This window comes from Pelobates fuscus, chromosome 7, assembly GCF_036172605.1.
Source record: "Pelobates fuscus isolate aPelFus1 chromosome 7, aPelFus1.pri, whole genome shotgun sequence".
NCBI classification, from domain to species: domain Eukaryota; kingdom Metazoa; phylum Chordata; class Amphibia; order Anura; family Pelobatidae; genus Pelobates; species Pelobates fuscus.
In genome coordinates, this window is record NC_086323.1 from 102,740,924 (window position 1) to 102,765,923 (window position 25,000).

Genomic DNA, 25,000 nt, shown 5'->3' on the forward strand with positions numbered 1-25,000 from the left:
TGGATCAGGCTACCACTTCTGATGAAGTCAGCAGACAGCTTGTTTTTTTTTTAGGCAAACAGCATGCAGATTTACAGCTTCTGGCTTGAATACAGTAAGATTTTGCTATATTTATGGAGGCATGAGGGGCCCAGGGGGGCTAGATGGTGGTTTTAACACTATAGGGCCAGGAATACATGTTTGTGTTCCTGACCCTATAGTGATCCTTTAAAACTAGAACTACATTGACAACATCAGATTACTTCTGGTACCTACAGGTCAGGGACTTTGCCCAATGACCACATATCAAACAAGCTGCGTGAACACAACTGACATTCTTTGAAAAGATCTGCAGCGCAGAAACCTATAAAAAGGGCCTCATTACCAGGCTTATTGGGGGGGGACTGCGTTATACAGATCAGTGGGAAGCAGAGCTGGGGAAGACACTAGAGGGCAATGACTGGCGGGACATCTGGGAAGCCAATGGGCACACCTCAATATGTGTTACAATGCAAGAACAATCATACAAAATGATGTTCCGGTGGTACACCACCCCGGTCAAGCTGTATCACATGCACAAAACCCAGACCGACTGATGTTGGCGACTATGTAGACATAAGGGCACGTACAAACATATGTGGTGGGACTGCCCCAAGATCCAACGCTGTGGGGGAAAGTAAGTAAACTGATAGCAAACATTTTCCATAGACAAATGACACCAAAACCATGGGTTCTCTTGCTATCTAGACCACTCTACGGATGGACCAGACCAGAACAAAAAATAATTCACAAAATAGCCCTGGCAGCCAGAAGGTCAATAGCCCAGACCTGGCTGGGAGTAGAAGTCCCGTCCATGGACATGATATTACTAAAACTTAAAGACAAACTGACTGCCCAAGTGAGAGGAACACTTCTCCGTTCCCCTCTCCTCCGGTCAACGGCATTTGTTGGTAGAGTAGGCACCTGTCATCAAGGTAAGCAGGTGCCTGCTCTGCCTTACCTAGCACAGCTTCCAGTGCACCATTAGGTGGCCAGATGGCCACCTCCTGGCTTCCCTGTGACAAGGCCCGGTGCTGGGGGCGGCACAAAAGCGCTGCAGCTCCAGACAGGGGCAGGCAGCCCACCAGGAAACATCCCGGTGGGCGCCCCCAGCAGGGCGGTGCCCTATGCAAATGCCTAGTTCACCTAACGGTTGTGCCGGCCCTGATCCTAACACAGACTACAGATAGACTGCAGATATCAAGGACTTTGCAAACATTAACTGAATATGGAGCGAGCTTGGCGCGCCTATTCAATGATTTCTATACTAGAATGTATAATAGAGCTTCAGCTGAGGTGTAATTCCCATACAGCCAGTCTCTTGAGCTTAGTGTGCCTCAACCCAAAGTTTCTGTAGTGAATCTATGAAAACCTAGATGCCTAGGAGTCCAGAAGCCCTGATAGTCCCTTAATTCAATGGGTGGCTCTGCAATTGGATTAAGGATGAGTCCCAAGGTAGGTATGTGCATCAGCACCTGGATAACATTATATCATATGTGGAGAGTGAATTACATTGTGGTTATAGACTTTGTGGACTCGGAGGCACTGCTATTTTTTCTACTCTCTTCAGGGGCTTTAGATTACTTTTTTCGTGGGCTTATAGTATTTTCTGCTGTGGACACAAGTATCTGTACACATAATCAGTGGCAGATATTTTTATGTATACTGTAGGCACCCAGAAAACGCTTTATATGAGGATTTAAAAATCCCATAGGAAAGTACTGAGTCATCCCTTTCTTACAGGGAAGGCCTAATGTGCACTGTGCTCAGCACACATGTGCATTAGGTTTCTCCATCGGCTGACGTTAGAGTATGCAGAGCCCAACCCAACAACGAGACCCTTTTACTGGCTGTGGGCCGTGGAGGCAGAGGGAGACTGTTATGTTTGGATTCATCTTTGCACCAAACTTTTCCTAACTATCCTCAGCATATGTTTATGGTATCCTTAACGTTTTCCAGAATATAAGTACACCTAGGCGTGTGAAATGTGTTAGTTCCTTTTGACACCTGTGACTTGTTTTCAAACCACACAATGTGTATCACAGTAACATGGACACTTACATTATTTTGAGATACTTCAGCAGCAGAAAGGACAGAAGGAGATACCAAATATAATGTTATATACAAAATAAAAGGACAAGTGGTAATACAGCACACTCACATGTGGGGAGCAGATCAGTACTGCGCTTGAAAATATATTCACCAACAGGCAATGCCCAGGACATACGGCAAGAACTGTAACATTTAGTAGAAAATCGTCTTTATTTGATCAAATCAGCAATACAGATATAAATCGCCACTCTTGCCTCAATACACAATAAGCATCAACTCTCATACAGCGAGAACATTTCTATAAGCATATGATGAAAGGAGAAAGAGAGACACTGCCAGGAAAAGTGAGAATAGTAGAAAGAAATTAAAACTTAACTTTTAATAATGAATCGAAAAAGGTGATACGAAACGAATCTAAATACTCTCAATGAACCCCAATATATAAATGGGGAAAAAAGGAGAGAATGAGACTAGAGACAAAAAGAGTCAATTTAATAAGAAAGACAGATCTCAGGAGTAGTAGTGGCGGTTTGTTCAACTCACAATAAGCTATAAAATCAAGCTAAGTTAGGACCCATCTGTTGTATTGCAACACAAAGGGAGATGCAATCTAATGTTGCAAAATAAATATCGATGGTTACAAGTTGGACACTTTCCTGAATTATAACACTGTACACAGAGGTATCAGTAAGAGTATGAAGGTTTGGACATGATATTCTCTGATATGTCTGCGGATATAGGTATTTCTTAGACCCAAGAGAATAGATGTACCAAACCTCAATAAGTCTGTCTCTTATAAATTGAAATAATGAAAAAATAATAAATAAAAAAAATAAAAAAATAAATATAAATAAATAAACCGATAAATCTGTCAGCTAGCAGCTGTTCACATGCAACACTATGCCTTCCTTATCAAAGGTCTGCACCTAGAGTAATCAGATACATTGTATTGGTACAGGTTTAGTAGAGAAAAAAAAAGGAGAGAGGTACAAGATATGAACGTAAATCTAACTGTGCCTTCAAGGGCACCTGCCTCTAATACAAAAGACTGAACTAGCTGACTAGCTGGAAAGGGTATACAAAACAAAGCCCTGGTAAACTGTAAATAGGAGATCTAGAAGCTCAAATGAGCGTATACTAGTTCTCTAGTTCTCAAGCGCTGTGCGCAAATGCCGAAAATAAATGGCATAAATAAAGAAATATAGACATATACAGTGTCTTAGCCTGCTATCGAAGATAATCAGGAAACTGTTGTGTAAGTGACAACAGATAGTTAAATCTTTTTAAATCAGGCTAAGGCTAAGGCTAAGATGGTCAAATATCAGGATAAAGATCTTGGGAGTGTACAGTGTTATAATTCAGGAAAGTGTCCAACTTGTAACCATCGATATTTATTTTGCAACATTAGATTGCATCTCCCTTTGTGTTGCAATACAACAGATGGGTCCTAACTTAGCTTGATTTTATAGCTTATTGTGAGTTGAACAAACCGCCACTACTACTCCTGAGATCTGTCTTTCTTATTAAATTGACTCTTTTTGTCTCTAGTCTCATTTCTCTCCTTTTTTCCCCATTTATATATTGGGGTTCATTAAGAGTATTTATATTCGTTTCGTATCACCTTTTTCGATTCATTATTAAAAGTTAAGTTTTAATTTCTTTCTACTATTCTCACTTTTCCTGGCAGTGTCTCTCTTTCTCCTTTCATCATATTCTGTTCCATTTTAGGGTTAACCCCTTCACTGCCTTTCTGATTTGTTATACTCTAAGCTTCCACTTTCTTTTGTTTTCTATTTCTATAAGCATGGTCCCCACTCCCCAGTGTCTCTGACTCATGGGCTATACAAACTCCACTGATTTTGCAGAGTTTGTAGCAGAGCCATTTTATCCATGGGGTTTACTTGACTTGGCACAAAGCACTCACAACACTTTATTCAATATAGGGAACCATAAAATTCACCTATTGTGCTTACATACAGTCAATAATGAAGAATATCTTCCTGCTAATGATGTGGTCAATGTCATCTATCAAAGATTAATTAGTTACATGACATGATGCCCACATCTAATGCTGTTAATTGTTTCTATTTACATAACCCTAACATCCCTCTCTGCATTACCAACCTCTGACACTAGGAGGGGCCACAAGATAAAGCATGACAGGGATGAGTCATTGTTGAGTCAAAATGGAGCAGAATCTTGCCCTCAAATACACTGTGAATGCCTCCCATGGTCATTGACCCATTCAGTACCAGAGGGTGAAAGCTTGTGTTATGTGCAGAGCCATGTGACCCTGATTAAAAATTAGAACGCCATTTATGTAAATAAGTGAATTGAGTCATTGAGAAACACTGTCTCCAGCCAAAAGTCCTCTTGCAGGAAATTGCTTTTACTTCTGTCTTCCTTTTTAAGACTCAAAACGGGACTCATTGATCATTTCAATATAAACTCATACTGGAAGTAGTTTTCATGTTAATAGGGTCTCAGTAAGGTTCACCATATTATGTAACCAACCCCAATACAGATTTATATCTTCAGATTTTTGTTTCACGATATATCTATTTATGAGATGATTTTTGAGTTTTAGTGTAACAATCCCAATCCGTAATTCCACCAACAAAATAAGTACTATCTGATCAGGGGCATAGCACATCAGCAGGGCCGCCATCAGGGGGTGACAACCGTGACGGTTGTCACGGGCCCGGCGGTCCTGGGGGGCCCGGACTGCTTTGGCAGTCCAGGGCCCCACAATTACACTCTGCACATATATATAGCGATCATCGCTATATATATGTGCAGCCGCGGGCCCCCCCCGGCTCCCTGTATTTGCAGAGGGGGCCCAGCGGACTGCAGGAGCACTTTCCAGGATTTCCCTGCGTCTAACTCCCGCGAGATGTGCTGTCGGTAGAGCGTTGCCATGGGTTACCATGGCAACGCTCCGCGCGGCGCGCACACCACATCTCGCGGGAGTTAGACGCAGGGAAATCCTGGAAAGTGCTCCTGCAGTCCGCTGGGCCCCCTCTGCAAATACAGGGAGCCGGGGGGCCCAGAATGCCACCGGACCGGACCACCAGGGATCAAAGGATCTTCCCCCCTCCCTGAACAAGGTAAGAAACAGGGAGGGGGGAATACCTTTCATTACATTACATACATACACTAACACACACACACACTGCATTAATTACACTAACACACACACTGTATTAATTACACTAACACACACACTGCATTTATTACACAGACACACACACTGCATTTATTACACAGACACACACACTGCATTAATTACACTAACACACACTGCATTAATTACACTAACACACACACTGTATTCATTACACTAACACACACACTGTATTCATTACACTAACACACACTGCATTAATTACACTAACACACACACTGCATTCATTACACTAACACACACACTGCATTCATTACACTAACATACACACTGCATTCATTACACTAACATACACACTGCATTCATTACACTAACATACACACTGTATTCACTACACTAACACACACACTGTATTCACTACACTAACACACACTGCATTAATTACACTAACACACACACTGCATTCATTACACTAACACACACACTGCATTCATTACACTAACATACACACTGCATTCATTACACTAACATACACACTGCATTCATTACACTAACACACACACTGTATTCACTACACTAACACACACACTGTATTCACTACACTAACACACACACTGTATTCATTACACAAACACACACACTGCATTAATTACACTAACACACTGCATTTATTACACTAACACACACTGCATTAATTACACTAACACACACACTGCATTAATTACACTAACACACACTGTATTCACAACACTAACACACACTCTGCATTCATTGCACTGACACACACTGCATTCACTACACTAACACACACTGCATTCACTACACTAACACACACACTGCATTCACTACACTAACACACACACTGCATTCATTACACTAACACACACACTGCATTCATTACACTAACACACACACTGCATTTATTACACTAACACACACACTGCATTTATTACACTAACACACACACACTGCATTTATTACACTAACACACACACTGCATTTATTACACTAACACACACTGCATTCATTACACTAACACACACTGTATTCACAACACTAACACACACTGTATTCACAACACTAACACACACTCTGCATTCATTGCACTGACACACACACACACTGCATTCACTACACTAACACACACTGCATTCATTACACTAACACACACACTGCATTCATTACACTAACACACACACTGCATTCATTACACTAACACACACTCTGCATCCACTACACTGACACACACTCTGCATCCACTACACTGACACACACTATGCATCCACTACACTAACACACACACTGTATTCACTACACTAACACACACACTGCATCCACTACATTAACACACACATTCCATTCACTTCACTAACACACACGGCATCCACTACACTAACACACTGTATTCACCACACTCACACACACTGCATCCACTACACTAACACACACACACACACTGCATTCACTTCACTAACACACACTCTGCATCCACTACACTAACACACACATACTGTATTCACTACACTGACACACTGCATTCACTACACTGACACACTCTGCATTCACTACACCGACACACTCTGCATTCACTACACCGACACACTCTGCATTCACTACACCGACACACACTCTGCATTCACTACACCGACACACACTCTGCATTCACTACACCGACACACTCTGCATTCACTACACCGACACACTCTGCATTCACTACACCGACACACACTCTGCATTCACTACACCGACACACACTCTGCATTCACTACACCGACACACACTCTGCATTCACTACACCGACACACCCACTGCATTAATTACACTAACACACACACTGCATCCACTACACTAACACACACACTCTGCATCCACTACACTAACACACACACTCTGCATCCACTACACTAACACACACACTCTGCATCCACTACACTAACACACACACTCTGCATCCACTACACTAACACACACACTCTGCATTCACTACACTAACACACACACTCTGCATTCACTACACTGACACACACACTCTGCATTTATTACACTAACACACACTCTGCATTCACTACACTGAAACACACTCTGCATTCACTACACTGACACACACTCTGCATTAACTATACACACAGCATCCACTACACAAACATCCTGTATTCACAGTACACACACTACATCCACCACACATTTAAACATTCTGCATTCACTATTCAGAGACACTGCGTCTAAAACACACACTACATCCACTAAACACATTGCATCTAGTACACACAAAAACTACATCCACTAGACAAACACACTACATCCGCTACACACACTGCATCCGCTACACAAACACACACTCTGCATTCACTGCACAAACAGTATCTAATACACACAAACACTACATCCATTACACACATTCTAATTCCACTATACACACCACATTCAGTCCTGCATCATTGTCTGCGGACTAGGTAAGAGTCCTGTGGGCGGACTCGTGGGTGGGCTGGGGGGGGGTGGGGCGGGCCGGGGGGATGGGGCGGGGGGCCCAGACCTTGTGCTTTGTCAGGGGCCCCAAAATTTCTGGTGGCGGCCCTGCACATCAGCAATGGAATTAACACATTCCCAGTAAATGCATATAGTTATATGCCAAGGTAGCAGTCTAACTGGCGCACCAAGATTTGAGGATAAAGTAAGATGTAAATGCTTTCAATCGTTTTAATGTTGCTTTTAAATTTGAGGCCTCAGAATTAAGCATATTTTTATCTTTCTCCTCCTCACTGGTTACTTGTATCGTGGAAGATTTATCAAAGTGATACAAAGATATGTAGATAATAGAGTAATCACCAGTAGAATGTACCTGTTTATTCCTTTGGTTTCCATAGTGATTGCTCCACTTTTATTACTGTGCACCACTATTTTAACATTGAAAAACTCTCTTCAAAACGTTACCCAAAACTAGTACAGAAACAAATCCTGCCTAAGCCCTACAGTAAGGAAACAAATGCTAAGGCCGGACATTGATTACGGGAATGTAGTGTATGGACCTGCATCGCAAACCCACCTTCATAAACTTAATAAGTTATATAATTCATTCTGCCGCTTTGCACTAGAATGTAATTACTTGACCCACCATTGTAACATGTTAAAAGAGCTAAACTGGCTATCGCTGGAATCCCAACACAATCTTCATCTTTCCAGCCCTGTGTCTAAAATATTTTCTTACCAGAGTAGAATGCTCTCCCCAGCTGTTCCCACCTCCTATAACCTCCGATCCAGTACTAGCACGATATTTAGCATACCGCAATACAAAAATAAAGTGGCTCGATCCTCATTTTCCTACAGGGCACCGCAATTATGGAATAACCTCAGGGACACAGTCAAATCTTCATTCAATCTAAAATCTTTAAGAGATCTATGGCAATATACCTCAACACAGAATGCACCTGTCACAGTTGACTATATTTATATTTATATTATTTTATTATTATTTTATTTTTTGGGGGTAATATTGTATCCTATTGTAACAATCCAATGTTTTGTGGACCCAGGACATACTTGAAGACAAGAGAAATCTCTATGCATCCATCCTGGTAAAATATTTTATAAATAAATAAATACATTTTAGAACACAATGTTGACAGTCACATAGAGATTCAGTCACAACCACTGGACTTTCTCATTACCAGGGGTCCTATAAAAATGGGGCAAATAGAAGGTCCCTAATGAGTTGTGCATTCCCACTCCAAACGTCTGTACTTCAGTTGTTTAGTATTTTTGATCTGCAAGGTTTGATTGGAGAAAAGATGATTAGCAGAGTCAAGATTAGAAAATATCTACTTAGCATGTGTTGTCATGTTAAGGAGAGCATATGATGGACTCTTTCTAGGATATAAATTATGTAACAGGTGTTTTAATACATATATATATATATTATCTCAGAGTAAATTAGCACATCACATTTTTTGGAGGTTTTTTTTTTGTATTTCTATGTGAAAAATCTAGAGCAGGGGTCCTCAAACTCTGGACCCCCAGATGTTGCTGAACTACAACTCCCATGATTCTCTGGCTATATATGTAATTCAAAGAATCATGGGAGTTGTAGTTCAGCAACATCTGGAGGGCCACAGCTTGAGGGCCCCTGGTCTAGAGGGTTGAGAGTGTGTTTAATCCTCAGTACATTATGTGTCTAAATACTGAGATTTTCTATGTAGCTTCATGATATTTCGGTAGCTATTAGTGTATTTGGGGTTGGCTTTTAAAGTGAAATCAATTATTTATAAACTCAATACTGTTAGTTTTATTGACTTATAGCACTTTTTTATATTCTCTTTTAGACTTCAACCATTCTGGTCTCCTCAAGCAACGAACAGATAGTAGAGAGATCTATATTTCCAAGACAGACAGTTGGAATGTATACACATTTCTAACTAAACTAACTAAAGAAATGTTCAACTTTTCTAAAGATTTTCCACAATTTCCTCTTATGGCAGCTGGAAGGAGAATCCTAGCCATGAAAATGCCTAGGTGGTCCAATAACCATAAATGGCGAGACATGAAGTGGATTCAATTTACCAAAAACTACAAGCTTACACTGAGAGATTGTTGTTATTATTATTAGGTATCTCGAATGTATTTGCTTGATATAGCCATAGATTCTTACAATGTAGAAGAAATAGTTTGCTCAGTTACTCTAAAGCTATTCAAATGTGTTTGCCTTGTTTCTAATGAGCTGATTTGCTGTGCTACGTTTGCCAAATGTTCAGTTATTATACTTTACATAGCATTTAAGAACAGCTCTCGATCTGTTCTGCAATTTTAGTTTTTTGTTTTGCACACTTAGGGCTCTGTTCTATTAGATGAGATGATGACATTTCTGTGCATTTGCAAGAGATAAGCTCTTCGCGACCAATGTCTCCTTTAAGAACCTTCTTGTGAACTCAGCACTAAAACAGCTAACAACACCATCCCCTACATATGTCTGTCTCTTATATTTAGAATTTACCCATAAATGCAAGTTTAGTGCCAGTTGTGGTATCCTGTGTTCTAATATCCACACATAAGGCATCTATCTACCTGTTCTTACTTTCTAACTTTGTACGATTCTTATGTCGTCACCACCTACGTGCACCATGACTTTTTATTTCCAGGCCTAATGAGGGTAGGAAGTTAATTAAATCACAAGGGGGTATACAGCTCTGGGAGCGACGAGACCCTCTGGCTTTGATCAACCGATAGATATAAAGTACCTGCTCAGGCAAGCCCAGAGCCAGGGATTTAACTGGTCTTGTTTGAAGATTTCCTCTCAAGCTGCTAATTGCCCGTCTCGCTACTATTAATTGATTGGGCATCTAATTAGGGTCCCACAGAAGGAATGAAGAAAACATGAGTCATTTTCCCTTGCGACTAAAATTCTCCATCACTATAGAAAGGAGTCCATTTTATTAACTCTCAAAACTGTCTATACGCAAAGTATCATCACAGAGAACAGGGGGATTGTTCTTCAAATAAATCATTGGGCAGTTGGGCACAACTGTAAACCTACACCACAGTACCTATATATAGTTTTGTAACTCTCTAAGTAGTAATTTTTAATTTTCCTATGATATATTCATGGCATTATGGACACTTGCGTATCAATCTAATTTATTTTATACTATGTGATAACTATGTTTTATATACTAATGTATTCATTATTAGATGCTATTGTATTGTATATGTGTACTGCGTAATTATAGGTATATAGAACCTAGAATATCATTTGTTATATTGTACCCACACTTTTTATTAATACATTATACTAAAATACAAATGATCTGAATTAAAATGGAGAAAGTTCCAGTGCCTTCTGGAAATATTTTAAAGGACCACTCTAGGCACCCCGACCACTTCAGCTCAATGAAGTGGTCTGGGTGCCAGGTCCATCTAGGATTAACCCTTTCTGCTGTAAACATAGAGAAACTGCTATGTTTACATTAGGGTTAATCCGGCCTCTAGTGGCTGTCTCATTGACAGCCGCTAGAGGCGCTTCCGCGCTTCTCACTGTGATTTTCACAGTGAGAAGACGCCAGCGTCCATAGGAAAGCATTCTCTTGCCGCGCATGCGCATTCAGCCGATGACGTCCAAAGGAGGAGAAGAGTCTCCAGCGCCGAGGGAGCCCGGCGCTGGAGAAAGGTAAGATTTTAACCCCTTTTCCCCCCTTCAGCCCGGCGGAAGGGGGGCCCTGAGGGTAGGGGGACCTATTAACACTATAGTGCCAGGAAAACAAGTTTGTTTTCTTGGCACTATCGTGGTCCTTTAAGAACACATGCCTAAAATCCTTGAACATATTTAAATCATTCAGTATTTTGTGTGAAAAGTCAATCTTGGGCTGAGTTCTAAAAGTAGATCTAATGCCTTTTTAAACTTTGACCTAGAATTGCTTATTATGAAGAACTCCCCTTGTCCCATTTAACTTTCATAATGAAGTTCTAACCACTGCTAATATTTTATACTATGCATATTTATATGTGTTAGGAATATAATTATTATTTTAAAAGACAGCCTGTGAATTTTAGGGAATTCACCAAATATATATACATTTTTAGCACCTAAAATATATTTAAATTAGAAATAATTTTATTTCCAGAAATTCCATTTTCTTTCCCAGCTCAGCTATTTTGGTCTAGCCACCAATTTTTTTTTTTACAAATATTTTTTTAAATTCCTTTTTTGATACAAAGCCCCACAGCTTCTGCAGGGAGATCTTATAAGGATTTTGTGGACGTTATAGTTCAGATATAAGCTATCAACTGCAAACTCTAATGACCTTGACTGGTTGAGTTGTTAGCTTTGACTGTATAAAAAGAAAAAATAAGCACACAGTGACTGCATGGACTCTCGGAAAAAAACCTGGAACCAAAACATAATAAAATGAATGGTGTCAGCAAGTGCCTGATATTTTGCTGTAATTATAAAAGGAAAAAAATACTTTCACCTAGTCACAGAGAAGCAATAAACTGCATCTAAACCCTGGCAAAATGGAATGCAACACTACCTTAATTCCTATGTTACTACATCAAGTTAAATGAGAATGTTCTGTAGGATAATGTATTGCAGGATACCACACTGGTGTTTAATTTAATACAGAACATTCAGCAGGGGTTTGTAGACCATACTTTCTATGATGCTCAGTTTACATCTAGAGAAATGTAGTTATTAAATATCTTAATTGACAAGGTCACCCATCCCAGACATAATGGATGCTTCTCTCCAATGTATCACTGGGCTTTACTAATTTATAATTTAAATTAAATCCTACTGTGTTTGGTGATTACATTCTATTGATTACCCACATTAAAACAATGCACACATCATTCCCAGTTTACCCACAACATTCACACTCACTGCACAAATCCTTCCTAGTATACCCACAACATTCACACACTACACAAATCATTTCCAGTTTAGCCACAGCATTCACACACTGCACAAATCATTCCCAGATTAGCCACATCATTCACACACTGCACAAATCATTCCCAGATTATCCACAATGTTCACACACTGCAGAAATCATTTCCAGTTTAGCCACAGCATTCACACATTGCACATATCATTCCAAGATTACCCACAGTATTCACAAACTGCACAAATCATTACATGTTTAAACACAGCATTCACACACTGTACAGATCATTCCCAGATTACCGACAGTATTACACACTGCACAAATCATTCACAGATTATCCACAGCATTCACACACTACACAAATCATTCCCAGATGACCCACAGTTTTCACACACTGCACAAATCATTCCCAGTTTATCCACAGCATTCACACACTGCACAAATCATTCCCAGGTGACCCACAGTATTCACACACTGCACAAATCATTCCCAGATGACCCACAGTATTCACACACTGCACAAATCAGTCCCAGATGACCCACAGTATTCACACACTGCACAAATCATTCCCAGATGACCCACAGTATTCACACACTGCACAAATCATTCCCAGATGACCCACAGTATTCACACACTGCACAAATCAGTCCCAGATGACCCACAGTATTCACACACTGCACAAATCATTCCCAGATGACCCACAGCATTCACACACTGCACAAATCATTCCCAGATGACCCACAGTATTCACACACTGCACAAATCAGTCCCAGATTACTCACAGTATTCACACACTGCACAAATCATTCCCAGATTGCTCACAGTATTCACACACTGCACAAATCATTCCCAGATTACCCACAACATTCACACACTGCACAAATCATTCCCAGATTACCCACAACATTCACACACTGCACAAATCATTCCTAGATTACCCATAACATTCACACACTGCACAAATCATTCCTAGATTACCCATAACATTCACACACTGCACAAATCATTCCTAGATTACCCATAACATTCACACACTGCACATATCATTCCCAGATTATTCACAACATATTTTAGGATGAACAGTTCTAATTTGTTTTTCAAACTCACCACTATTCTCTGCTCAGTGAATAAAGACCATAGTGTCTCTCTTCAAAGGCTTTCTGATCTACCTTCAGTAATTGTTTCATCTGGCCAACGGTATTATGCAGAATTTTTTTTTCCTGCTGTAAATTAGCATTATTACAAATATCCAAGGTAAAGTTTGGAGAAACTGCGTTTGTTCAGATGCAATTTTTATTGTATCATACACAGAATGTGAGAGGATCATGCTTTAAGTATGTACAGTTTTTTTCAATATCAATATTAAAATAGTTATTTACAGATTAAACATTTATTTACTGACAACACACAAAAAATCTTTGCCTATAAAAATAATTTTTCACATTCATCTTTTATTTTTTTTAACACTCAGGAGAGAGATGATTATAGTTTATCAGTGTTTTTTTTTTTCATTTGCACATCAGAAAATTGAATTTACACAACCATAAAACAGCCGGTGTGAGAGGGGACAGTTAAACCAGGGCTATGTGTCTGACATCCAGGCATACATAAAATGATATTTTATTTCATAACAGATTCATTTATTAAATCAACACTCCATTAAATGAGATTGGCATACTTAATAACCCAAATGTGTCTAGACAAGAAATTCAGTGCATTGTGGGTAAAAATGTGCTTCTGACTGAAGCAGCCGAGGATTTAGATCCTGATTCAATATTGTTGGATACGCTTTTCAAATTATTTCATATTTTTGGATAAGCTATTAAAATGATTTGATTTTATGAAAAATATTTTAATTTTGTAATAATTTGATATTTTTTATATATTAATATACTTTTTTATGTAGGATATATTTTATATATATATATATTATCATTTTGAAAAACAATCTTTTTAGAAGTATTTCCCAAAAAGTTGTAAATCATTTGAAAAGCTTACCTAACATTTAAGCAAGGCCATACAGGGTTATTTGCGAGACTAGGAATTGCCGAAAATTCAAGAAGGAATTGGAAGTTTTAGGTCAAAACAGCCTCAGAGATGAGAATATAAATGTTTTCCATTCTGCTACTTTGTAATGTGGTTTGTGTTAGCATTATTATCAAAATACACACAGTGATTTTTAAACTAGTTTTTAAATACAGTACAGTACTTTGCTTTCTCCTGTAACAGAATTGGGGTACATACAAACTCTGAATAGGTTGGGGCCATCTGAGTTGAAGATTATATTCCTGTGATGTTAACATTGCAATTCATTATACCTCTACACTGGGTCTAGTGGGGTGTTATTTACGTGTGCATTGTGGGAATGGGCTATGTTTATTGTGAATACACAAAGTTGTATGTGCAGGCATTTGCACAGACTAGGAAGCAGTCTTCATGTTAGTATAACCTTCAGTCTGTATCTTCGCTTGTGATATCACTTGCACAATATCAATATTAGGTTTGACTAGGAGCCTTTTCACCCATTTTATATATTATTTACTGTCCAGGACAATCATATGTATTTTTTAATTTACTGCCTGTTTTCCATGACCAGCTAAGTTATTTATGTACCAAATGCATAGCTCGTAAACCGGGACTACAAGATAAATATAACTGCATTCAATATATTGATCACGAAGGATAAAATGCTATAAAATTAGGATTACATCTGTTAATGCCAATGAGGTGTCCCTGTAATACCTATCCTTTACCTGCCACATTTATAAAGCAATGCTTTATAAAAGAAAAAAAAATAGTGTCCAAGAATGGTCTTATTTATCTCTACAAAAAAAGTTGTGTGATTAAACCGATTGAATGTTAAAATGATGTGAAACACTGTATTAGATAGTATCTAGAGTCTAGGGCAAGATAAATACACTACAAGTGAGCTGTAGACATTTCCAAAATGTTATGGTTTTAAGGAATAAGTAAATCTATAAATGTGATTTTGTGCAAAAATACTAAGTATATAAAACTTATATTTTGTTATATGAATAGTTATTAACATGTTGAAATGGGTGCTAGAAGCTGCAATAAAGACCATTACATTCATTTTAAGATAGATATTGGAAAAGTTCTCCTTAAAGTGAACCTCTCGTGACAGGCTCCATTTAAGTGCTAGCATTTCCTTAAAGCATTAAACAGCACTGTCATCCCACCCTCCCCACATCCAAAGTAGACTCTTTATGAACTACTCAGATTGACTGTGTTGGAATTTCACCGGAAGTCTGACCCAGTCAAAACATATACTGAAACAAAGTAGGGACTTCTATGTCACAGTATTGTCCTCTGCCTTACAATAGGCAGAGCTACCGCCATCAACCATAGTTATTAGCCCCAGCTAACGTCATTAGCCCCATCAGCGATGGCTGTAGGGGAATTAGCTCTTTCTATACAGGATCACGACCTTGCAGTAACCTACATAGATCTCAATGCTGTACTCTCGTGCATATGCGCTAACGTCGGCTCCTGGCAGCTAAAGAGGTTCAGCTTCAGGGTTCTCACCTTTGCATGCCTCCCTCTCCCCCGGCCACCAGACCCCAAGCGACAATGTCACTGTCGGAGGTTTTTGCATAATTTGCAAAGACCCCAGACGGTGAAATATCCACTTTAATCAAAGAATATATAATGTATTATTTTATATATATATATATATATATATATATATATATATATACACACATATATATCTTTTCTCCAGTACAGTCCCAGCAAACATGATCCAGGGTTTGCAGGTGTTTTACTAATGTAACCAACTCCCTATTTCAGTGCCATCTGTCACTCCTTTCCTATATGCCTATACATGGAAAAGCATGAGATGCTCTCACTAGATTTATAAGCAATTACAGCTCATGTGCAGTAGATACTTTGAGGGAGATCATGAGAAGCACTCTCCTGCTAGTATGCCAACACTGTATTGCCATTTTTCTATTATATTCTGCCAGGATAATATGTAGTTGAATTGTTATGGTATTTCATTTGAACGTAATGTAAGTGTACCATGATAGGAATCTTTTATAACTATACGGCAGCTGAAGAGCAGCATTTATAAAATATACAGCCTGTCTGGTAGAAATTTGCAGCCATACAATATTCATTTTCTAACAAAAGATCAGTCTAAGCAGTATCACCTAGCCTACCTGAGCTAGACACTGCAAAGGAAGGTTTTTTAACTTCCTTCTTTGATGTGTCAATTTTGTCCAATTTTTGTGCAAGTTTAGCGCCTGTATACAACAGGCATAAGTGGGAAGAATCTCACACTTGTCAAATGCCCTGTACCACCTCTGCCTAATATTACACACAACCGGGGCCATAAAATTATGAATTGCCATGTGCATAAACTGATAGCAGTCACAATGTGGCTGCCTTCAATTTATACTGCTCTTCTACTGATTCTGTGCGATACATGGAACTGCAGCTGCAAGATAAACTAGTTACCAAATCAATTTCTGCTGAAGAGTGGTTTGCGGGATACATTTTGGCATTAACCAGAATGAGGGGTGCATTGGTGGAACATTGTCCTGGTGAGTAAGTGGGTCTGACTGAAGTTACAGTCTTCTCTTAGTTGTTCAACTTTAACATTTTTTTTCTTTATTTATGTATAATTATATTGTATGTATTTATATAATGTATTAAAAATACTGATTCGTTGTTAGTTGTTGTTTTCTTTTTAAGCATGGTCCCAATACTCATGGCAGACATTTACCCTGTCTAGATCAATATTACCCTAATCTAACAAAAAATGATTTATTACAATGATAACCTAGGTGAAAATAAAAATATAGCTACTGTATCACGCCTTCTGAACTAATTAGGGACGACTCAGGTATGTTATAAAATACATTGAATTTATTGTAAGCAATTAAAGAATGATGGATTTATTGCCTAGAGACTATGAATGATCTCCAGTGACAAACCAGATTGCGAAATGTAAGTCAGAATGGCTGAGTTGGAATAACAGATGAATTGGAGAATTTTTCAAACTTGGCTAATTTAGCCAAAATTTGGCAATTTGATTGTCAGTTCATCCCAGCTCCCTATTTAGTGAATAAACAGGTTAGAAAACCAGTAGTTTTATTATGTGATTTTTTAGTGTTAAGTAAAGGTGTCGGGTCCTCCCTCTAATAGACACACTTACTTCCCGACTGGGTGTGTTCTGTAATCTACAAATTAAGGATGTGCTGTACTGGGACACCTGCAAAAGACATGGGTTTTATAATGATGTTGTCCAGGAGGGGAGGGGAGGGAAGTCGGTAGAGGTGCTACTTATGATTTAATGATTTTGGAGAGGTAGGGTATTCATTCTTGAGCTAAAGGAACCTCTCCTTCCCATACTGCCCTTCTCCCAGGATGTTGTCTCTTCTCCTCCATCCGCCCTCTATTTACATTGTCTAGGAGCTCCAGTAGAAGGCTTCCCTTGCTGCAGTTGAATGGGTCTGGCCCTTCACATGGAGGAATATAGTCAATGTTTTCTGATTCCATGTATCGTTTGCCTGGGTGTTGACGCTTCTCCACATCTTGTGGGTCTATAAGCTCTATATCCTCTTCCTCCTCCCATACTCTCTTGCCTGGGTGTTGACGTTTGGTGTAGGATGGGTTCCTTTTGCCTGGATGTTGCCTCTTGGAAACCTCAGTCAGAAGCCCCAAAGGAGAATTATCTAGATATTGGTTTCCCAGGGTGGATCTCCTTCCCGGGTGCTGCCTCTTGGGGAGATCCAGATACCAATCTCCTTCCTCCCTCTTACCGGGGTGTTGTCTCTTATCCATCTCTTCCAGATATCTTTTTCCTGGGTGTTGGCGCTTGGATATCCATTCAAGAGCAGAAGGTTCTGAGTCTGTTAAAAGGAAAAAATGAAGGTCAATATAATGAGCGTCTTGAGCTTGAGACGGTTAACACTTTGGATCGAATTGTGTGATTAATTCAATTCTAGGTTTCATGGTATCAAGTATTACCAGTGAAATGTATCATTGAGTTAATTTTGTGGCAAGTCTTTAACTGGGCATATCGTGTAAAACTGTGACAAAGCATTGTAGTTGTGGCTGCCATTTTGTTTATAAGAAGTGAACAGACCCACATTTGGGGGACAAAACATGAATAATTCATGGTCTTGCTGCACCATACACCACCATGTAAATAACAAATCCTTTGCCCAATAAAAAGAATTAATTACATATGGAAATCATAAGGTTTTAGAAAACTACACATGGGAACTCAAAATGGACACTTCAGTCTGGATATGTCCTCCCTTTTGTAAGACATTATATATATATAGTTAACTATAATATGCAAACAATTTAATAAAAAAAAAAGAAACAACTTTAAAATTCGTACATTTTCTTCAAAACCTCACAGTGTGCAGCTTTTCAATTGAACTGCCCTCAATCTAGGAAGTGGCCCCAACAAAGCTGATGCTGACATTTTTCTAAACTATCCAGCAGAATTTTATGGTAAGTGCCACAGTTGCTGTCAGCTTCAATCATGGCTCAGTCAGTATCATAGTCTATGTTTGTATTATCAACTATGCAAGGAGCATTTTTTTTACTCAATCTGTACACCATACTGTGGGCACAACTCTGAAAACTACTGTATGTGCTTCATTTCCATTTGCCCTTTCCTGTGACTAACACTAATCACTGCTAATTAATTAATTAATAGCTCTCCTCTCCGGATCTCTCTACTCCCGTTCTAGAATGTGTCACCAGTTGCCTCTTTTCAGTCTCCAACTTTATGTCTTCCCACTTTCTAAAACTGAGCTTCTTATCTTCCCTCCTTATAATACTATTCCTCCACTGACACTCTCCATGCACGTTGATAGTATGTCTGTCAGCTCATCCTTGCCCTGGTATTATCTTTGATTCTGGTCTCACCTTTACACCTTACATCCTGTCAGCCAAATCCTGCCAATTCCACCTTAAAACCATTGCCAGCATCTGCCCCTTTCTTACACAGGATGCTACTAAGGAGCTTGTTCACAGTCTCGTAATTTCTCGCATTGACTACTACAAGTCTCTCTCTACAGTCCACAAAGAATGTCACTGCTAGGCTTATTCTTCTCTCCCGTTGAGCTTCTCACACCTAAATCATTATATTGGCTTCCCTTCAAGAATCATTAAAAATATTAACACTTACTCTAAACGACTCTAACCCCAACTAGATTTCTTCCCTAAATTATAAGTATACTCCTTGTTGATCATTCCACTCTGACAGCGACCGTCTCCTGTCCACTGTTAAAACCTGTACTGCTAACTCTCACTTACAGGATTTCTCACAGGGAGCTTGATTCCTGCGGATTTTGTTTCAAAATCTTCCCTCTAAGACACAACTGACTGTGCTGATTAGTAAATAGCATCTTGGAGACGTGTCAGATTGTACTGCTTTTATTGGGAACCTGTCCCAGGACGGCAGGACAGGATCCCCAAATTGGAACTATGTAGGGAGTGAATTCTGCGTACAGAATGCAATTACTGAGGGAATGCTTGTGTCAGGTGTGAGTGCAAAGCACTGGGTGTGCATGCTATGTGCAGGATGTGAGTGTGAGTGCAGGGTGTCAATGATGTGTGTGCATGGTATCAAGGCTGAGTGCAGTGAATGTGAGGTGTGAATGCAAAGTGCAGGGTTTGAATGTTATCATGGCGTGATTGATGTATGCTGAGTTGCTTAGTTCCTGATCCATGTAGCCTGATGTTGGCATCAGACAGCTGCCAATTTTGCCCCAGGTTAAAGCACCCCATCGGGGTTTCTACATAGTGCTAATGACATTGTGACAGGCCAGCTATTCTAGGCAGCAAGTTACACACAATTTATGTGATGATTACAACCAGTGGTGATTGAGAATTGGGTTATATATCTTTTGTTGCTGCCATATCTTTGGCATTGCGGAGTCTTATTTCTGCAGCATTTAAAGTGTCAGTAAACCTGTTTTTTTTCTTGATTAAGCTTTGCTTCCCAAGCTTTCACAGTCTGGCTCTCAATCTGCAGTATTTTCATTTTACAGGACAGGAGACTAGAGGGCTACATTACCCAGGGAATTACTCTGATTGACTGATAACCAGCTTCAAGTCTCTCGCTCTGCGCTTTGCATAATAACATTGCAGCCTGAAGCCTGCCAGAACAAGCATATCTAGCAAAATTGAAAAAGCTTGATTATCACACGCAGCACTCCCACAATGACAGCACAATATATATATATATATATATATATATATATATATATATATATATATATATGTAGAGGAATTTACCCATCTAAATTTGATGTGTTCTCATTTCTTTTCTTTATGTATATTTTTTTGTAATGTCAAATACATAGAATTCAACAGAATTATTCACTAAAGTGAGAATTCAAATTCAGTTGTACTGTCTGTTTGGCTATTGAGACCTTCAATTTAAAATTCACTTTTCAATTCAATTGGAATTTTCACCTTAGTAAATAACCATGGAAGAAAGATAAAACAAAACACAAATGCAGTAAAAAAAAATACAATCAAAATCATGAAAAAAATGATGAATGGCACCAAATAGTAGACATTAATTAAAGTAACACTATAGAGTCATGAATACAAACATGTCTATAGTGTTAAAAACACATGTAGGGTGGCCCCCCTTAAATAAGTAAAAAAAACAAAAAAAACATACTTTTTTTTCAGCGCCACTGGCGCTGACTTTGCTCCCGATAAAAATTGATCATCTTAAAGGACCACTCTAGTGCCAGGAAAGCATACTCGTTTTCCTGGCACTAGAGTGCCCTGAGGGTGCCCCCACCCTCAGGGACCCACTCCCGCCCGGCTCTGGAAAGGGGAAAGGGGTAAAAACTTACCTTTTTCCAGCGCTGAGCGGGGAGCTCTCCTCCTCCTCTCCGCCTCCGTTCCTCCCCGTCGGCTGAATGCGCAAGCACGGCAAGAGCTGCGCGCGCATTCAGCCGGTCACATAGGAAAGCATTCATAATGCTTTCCTATGGACGCTTGCGTGCTCTCACTGTGATTTTCACAGTGAGAATCACGCAAGCGCCTCTAGCGGCTGTCAGTGAGACAGCCACTAGAAAATTAGGGGGAAGGCTTAACTAATTGATAAACATAGCAGTTTCTCTGAAACTGCTATGTTTATAAAACAATTAGTTAACCCTAGCTGGACCTGGCACCCAGACCACTTCATTAAGTTGAAGTGGTCTGGGTGCCTAGAGTGGTCCTTTAATGAAACCTATAGGAAACCTCTGGATTGGCTGAGATAGTTAATCCTGATAATCTCAGCCAGTGAGGCGGGGCTGGGGGCCGATACAACCTTCACTCTTGCCAATCAGCATCTCCTGAAAGGCTGTGCTGCACACTGTGCAGCACTGACAAAGGAAGCATCTCTAGTGGCTCTCGGAGGATTGGCCACTAGAGGTGTTCCTAGGCACTGATGTAAACACTACCTTTTCTCTGAAAACAGTGTTTACAGCAAAATGCTTGCAGGTACATGGTATAGACACTAGAACAATTACATTACGCTGTAGTTCTGGTGACTATAGTGTCCCTTTAAAACAAACAGCAAGGAAGCATACTATATCTGCTTTATCTTGTGCTCCCCATAACTGAACTCCTGTTATCTAACTGCACTTTATTTATTGACATACAATATGACACCATTTGTTTGCAGGAGAACCACAAAGGAACATATGAAGGATGTGCAATGAAAAGCACACCTCCATAATACAAAAATATATATTGGGCGACTGCAATATCTGAACGATCTGTTTCTTCATGTCCCTGAGTAATCCGCAGACACCTGCTCACATGGGGTGCCTCTTCCAGAATTAACCCCTTAAGGACCAAACTTCTGGAATAAAAGGGAATCACGACATGTCACACATGTTATGTGTCCTTAAGGGGTTAAATAATCAGTTATTGTGTTCTAGACTAGAGTGTAAACTAGTTGCAAGAATCTGATTTGGCTGCTGGTAAAATGAGTAATGGCTCTGAAATCAGTGGATATAGAACTCTTGAATGAAACATGTGAAGCAGGATTTGTGCAACATTAATGCAGATGACAAACCCGAGGCAACTGTGTGATGTTATCATGTTAACAAGGACCAGAATCTCAAAGGAACAAATCCAGAACCTTATTTAATTCATACCATGAAGAATTCAGACTGTTCAGGAACAAAGTATTGCTCCAAAGAAAGGGGAACTTAATACACTAAACTTCCACTTCTACCGAATTATCATCCAAATTGTAATACTGAGACAAACAGCTGATGTGGACTCACAACATCTATAGTCACAACTTTTTTCACACACAGAAATATCTCCAAAAATGTGTGACTGTGGAGTAACATTCTCAAAGTACAGCCATTACTAAGGAAACAAATAGGTTCTATATAATTCCATTAGTCAGTTGCCCCGTTTTTAGAACTCAGACCAAATATTCTATTACTGACACTTCCATAACTCTTCCCCAAAGCATCTACCCAATAGGAGATTGGGGTCCAAACTCCAACATACCTTTGTCGTTCTGTTCTTCCTCATCCATCCTCCGGAGGATGCTTCTAAGCAGGATTCCTTGGGCCTTCTGAAGCATTTCATTTAGGTCCACACTGTCTTCTGTCTGCGTTTCCTCCTCGTCTGGCAGCGACTGCTCTTGTGTACCCACCATTTGCGATAATGCAGCTCCTAGGAGCAGCAGCCACCAGGTGGATGTCATCTCTGCTGCAACACAGAACATATATTTTCACATGGCTATTATTATCATCATGTCTCTTACTAGTGGGGAGCTAACTCAGTCAATAGAGTTGTACAATGGAAATTCCTCCATAAATGTGATGTTCCTGATCTATGAATTGTCGTCACCAGGCTCTGGTTATTAAACAGTTACTATTTTAGCAAGATTTATCTCTAAACACAAAAGCCACAATTTGCATTTAATTATACCATATCAACACACTGATATACAGCCCCTTCAACCTGGCTCCAGGAATAATGGTAACCTATAATTTTATCTATGAGATTAGTTTAACAGCAGGGCTCGAGTCCTGCAGGAACATGTGGGAACGCTGTTCCTGCACTTTTTCCACAGCAGGCACGCCATTCCCGTTAGTAGTCTTGCAGGCAGGGCCGGCACTACCATAAGGTGGCCCATGCAGCCGCCTTAGGGCGCAACGGCCAAGGGGGCGTGATCTGTGGGTGACCGGCAGGAGGAGAGTGCCCTTCGCAGGACTCCCCTCCTGCAGGTCACTGCATGTAGTGTGGTCGAGCGGGTGGACCGCAAACTACCCGGTCTGGCAGGAAATACAACAAACTACTGGATGGAGATGCGGAGGACAGAATGAGAGGTATAGAGAACGACAGGAGGGGGGGCAATAACTTATACAGGAGGGGGAGGGACAATAATAGGTATGGGAGGGGGGACAATAATAAGTAGATAAGCGGAGTTGGGGCAATAAAAGTTACAGGAGAGGAGGGGGAGTATAAAAGGTACAGGGGGCAATAAAAGTTACACGAGGGAAGGGGGACAATAATAAGTAGATAAGTGGAGGGGGGCAATAAAAGTTACAGGAGGGGAGGGAGAACAATAATAGGTACAGGAGGGGAGGGGGGGCAATAAAAGTTACAGGAGGGGAGGGGGGACAATAATAGGTAAAGGTGGGACAATGATAGGAACAGGAGGGGAGGGGGGAACAATGATAGGTAAAGGAGGAGAGAGGGGACAATAATAGGTACGGGGGCAATAAATGATACAGGAGGGGAGGGGGGGCAATAAAAGTTACAGGAGGGGAGGGGGGACACTAATAGGTAAAGGTGGGACAATGATAGGAACAGGAGGGGAGGGGGGAACAATGATAGGTAAAGGAGGGGAGAGGGGACAATAATAGGTAAGGGGGCAATAAATGATACAGGAGGGGAGGGGGACAATAAAAGGTACGGGGGGGGGGCAATAATAGATACAAGAGGGGATAGAATATTACCACCACAGGATTTTACCAACTCCCACCTTGGTGAACAGACTAGTAAGTCATACATTTCTTAGAGGATACATTTTTTTACTTCTTATTTAGGATTTAGGATGATCAATAATAAACTGAGTGAACGACAGTTTTATTTCCCAAACAAAGTATTCAGAAACAACCAATTTTAGGACACAATATTCAAAATGTTACATATTTGCAACTGAGCTACTTTCCATTTCAACCCTATTAACCACCGGTATATTCCATTTTCATATGCCCCATAAATACCACATATAGTTTTTTTTTTTTAAATTATTTTATTATTATTTTTTTTTTTTCATTTTTATTTATTTTTTTATTATTGAGGGGCCAGATGTTCCGTTTAAGAAAAATAAAACCAAATAATAAAACATCAATAAAAAACTGTAATTATGCATTAACAGCATGATTCACAGATTTCCAACTAAAAGGTT

General features: G+C 39.8%; 1 protein-coding gene across 2 annotated transcripts in view; it reads right to left on the bottom strand.

The window, feature by feature from the left end:
* Positions 1-16,306: 16,306 nt before the first annotated feature.
* Positions 16,307-25,000, bottom strand: part of TRH (thyrotropin releasing hormone) — a 16,829-nt gene continuing 8,135 nt past the window's right edge. The window contains exons 2-3 of one of the 2 annotated variants that reach the window (XM_063426298.1): positions 23,086-23,286; positions 16,307-18,440 (exon numbers count right to left, since the gene is read on the bottom strand). In XM_063426298.1, coding sequence (XP_063282368.1) covers positions 17,905-18,440; positions 23,086-23,284 — 735 coding nt within the window. In that variant the 5' untranslated portion in view covers positions 23,285-23,286 and the 3' untranslated portion in view covers positions 16,307-17,904. Of the gene's footprint in view, positions 18,441-23,085; positions 23,290-25,000 lie in introns of both variants that reach the window. The other variant, XM_063426297.1, reaches the window with a different exon arrangement.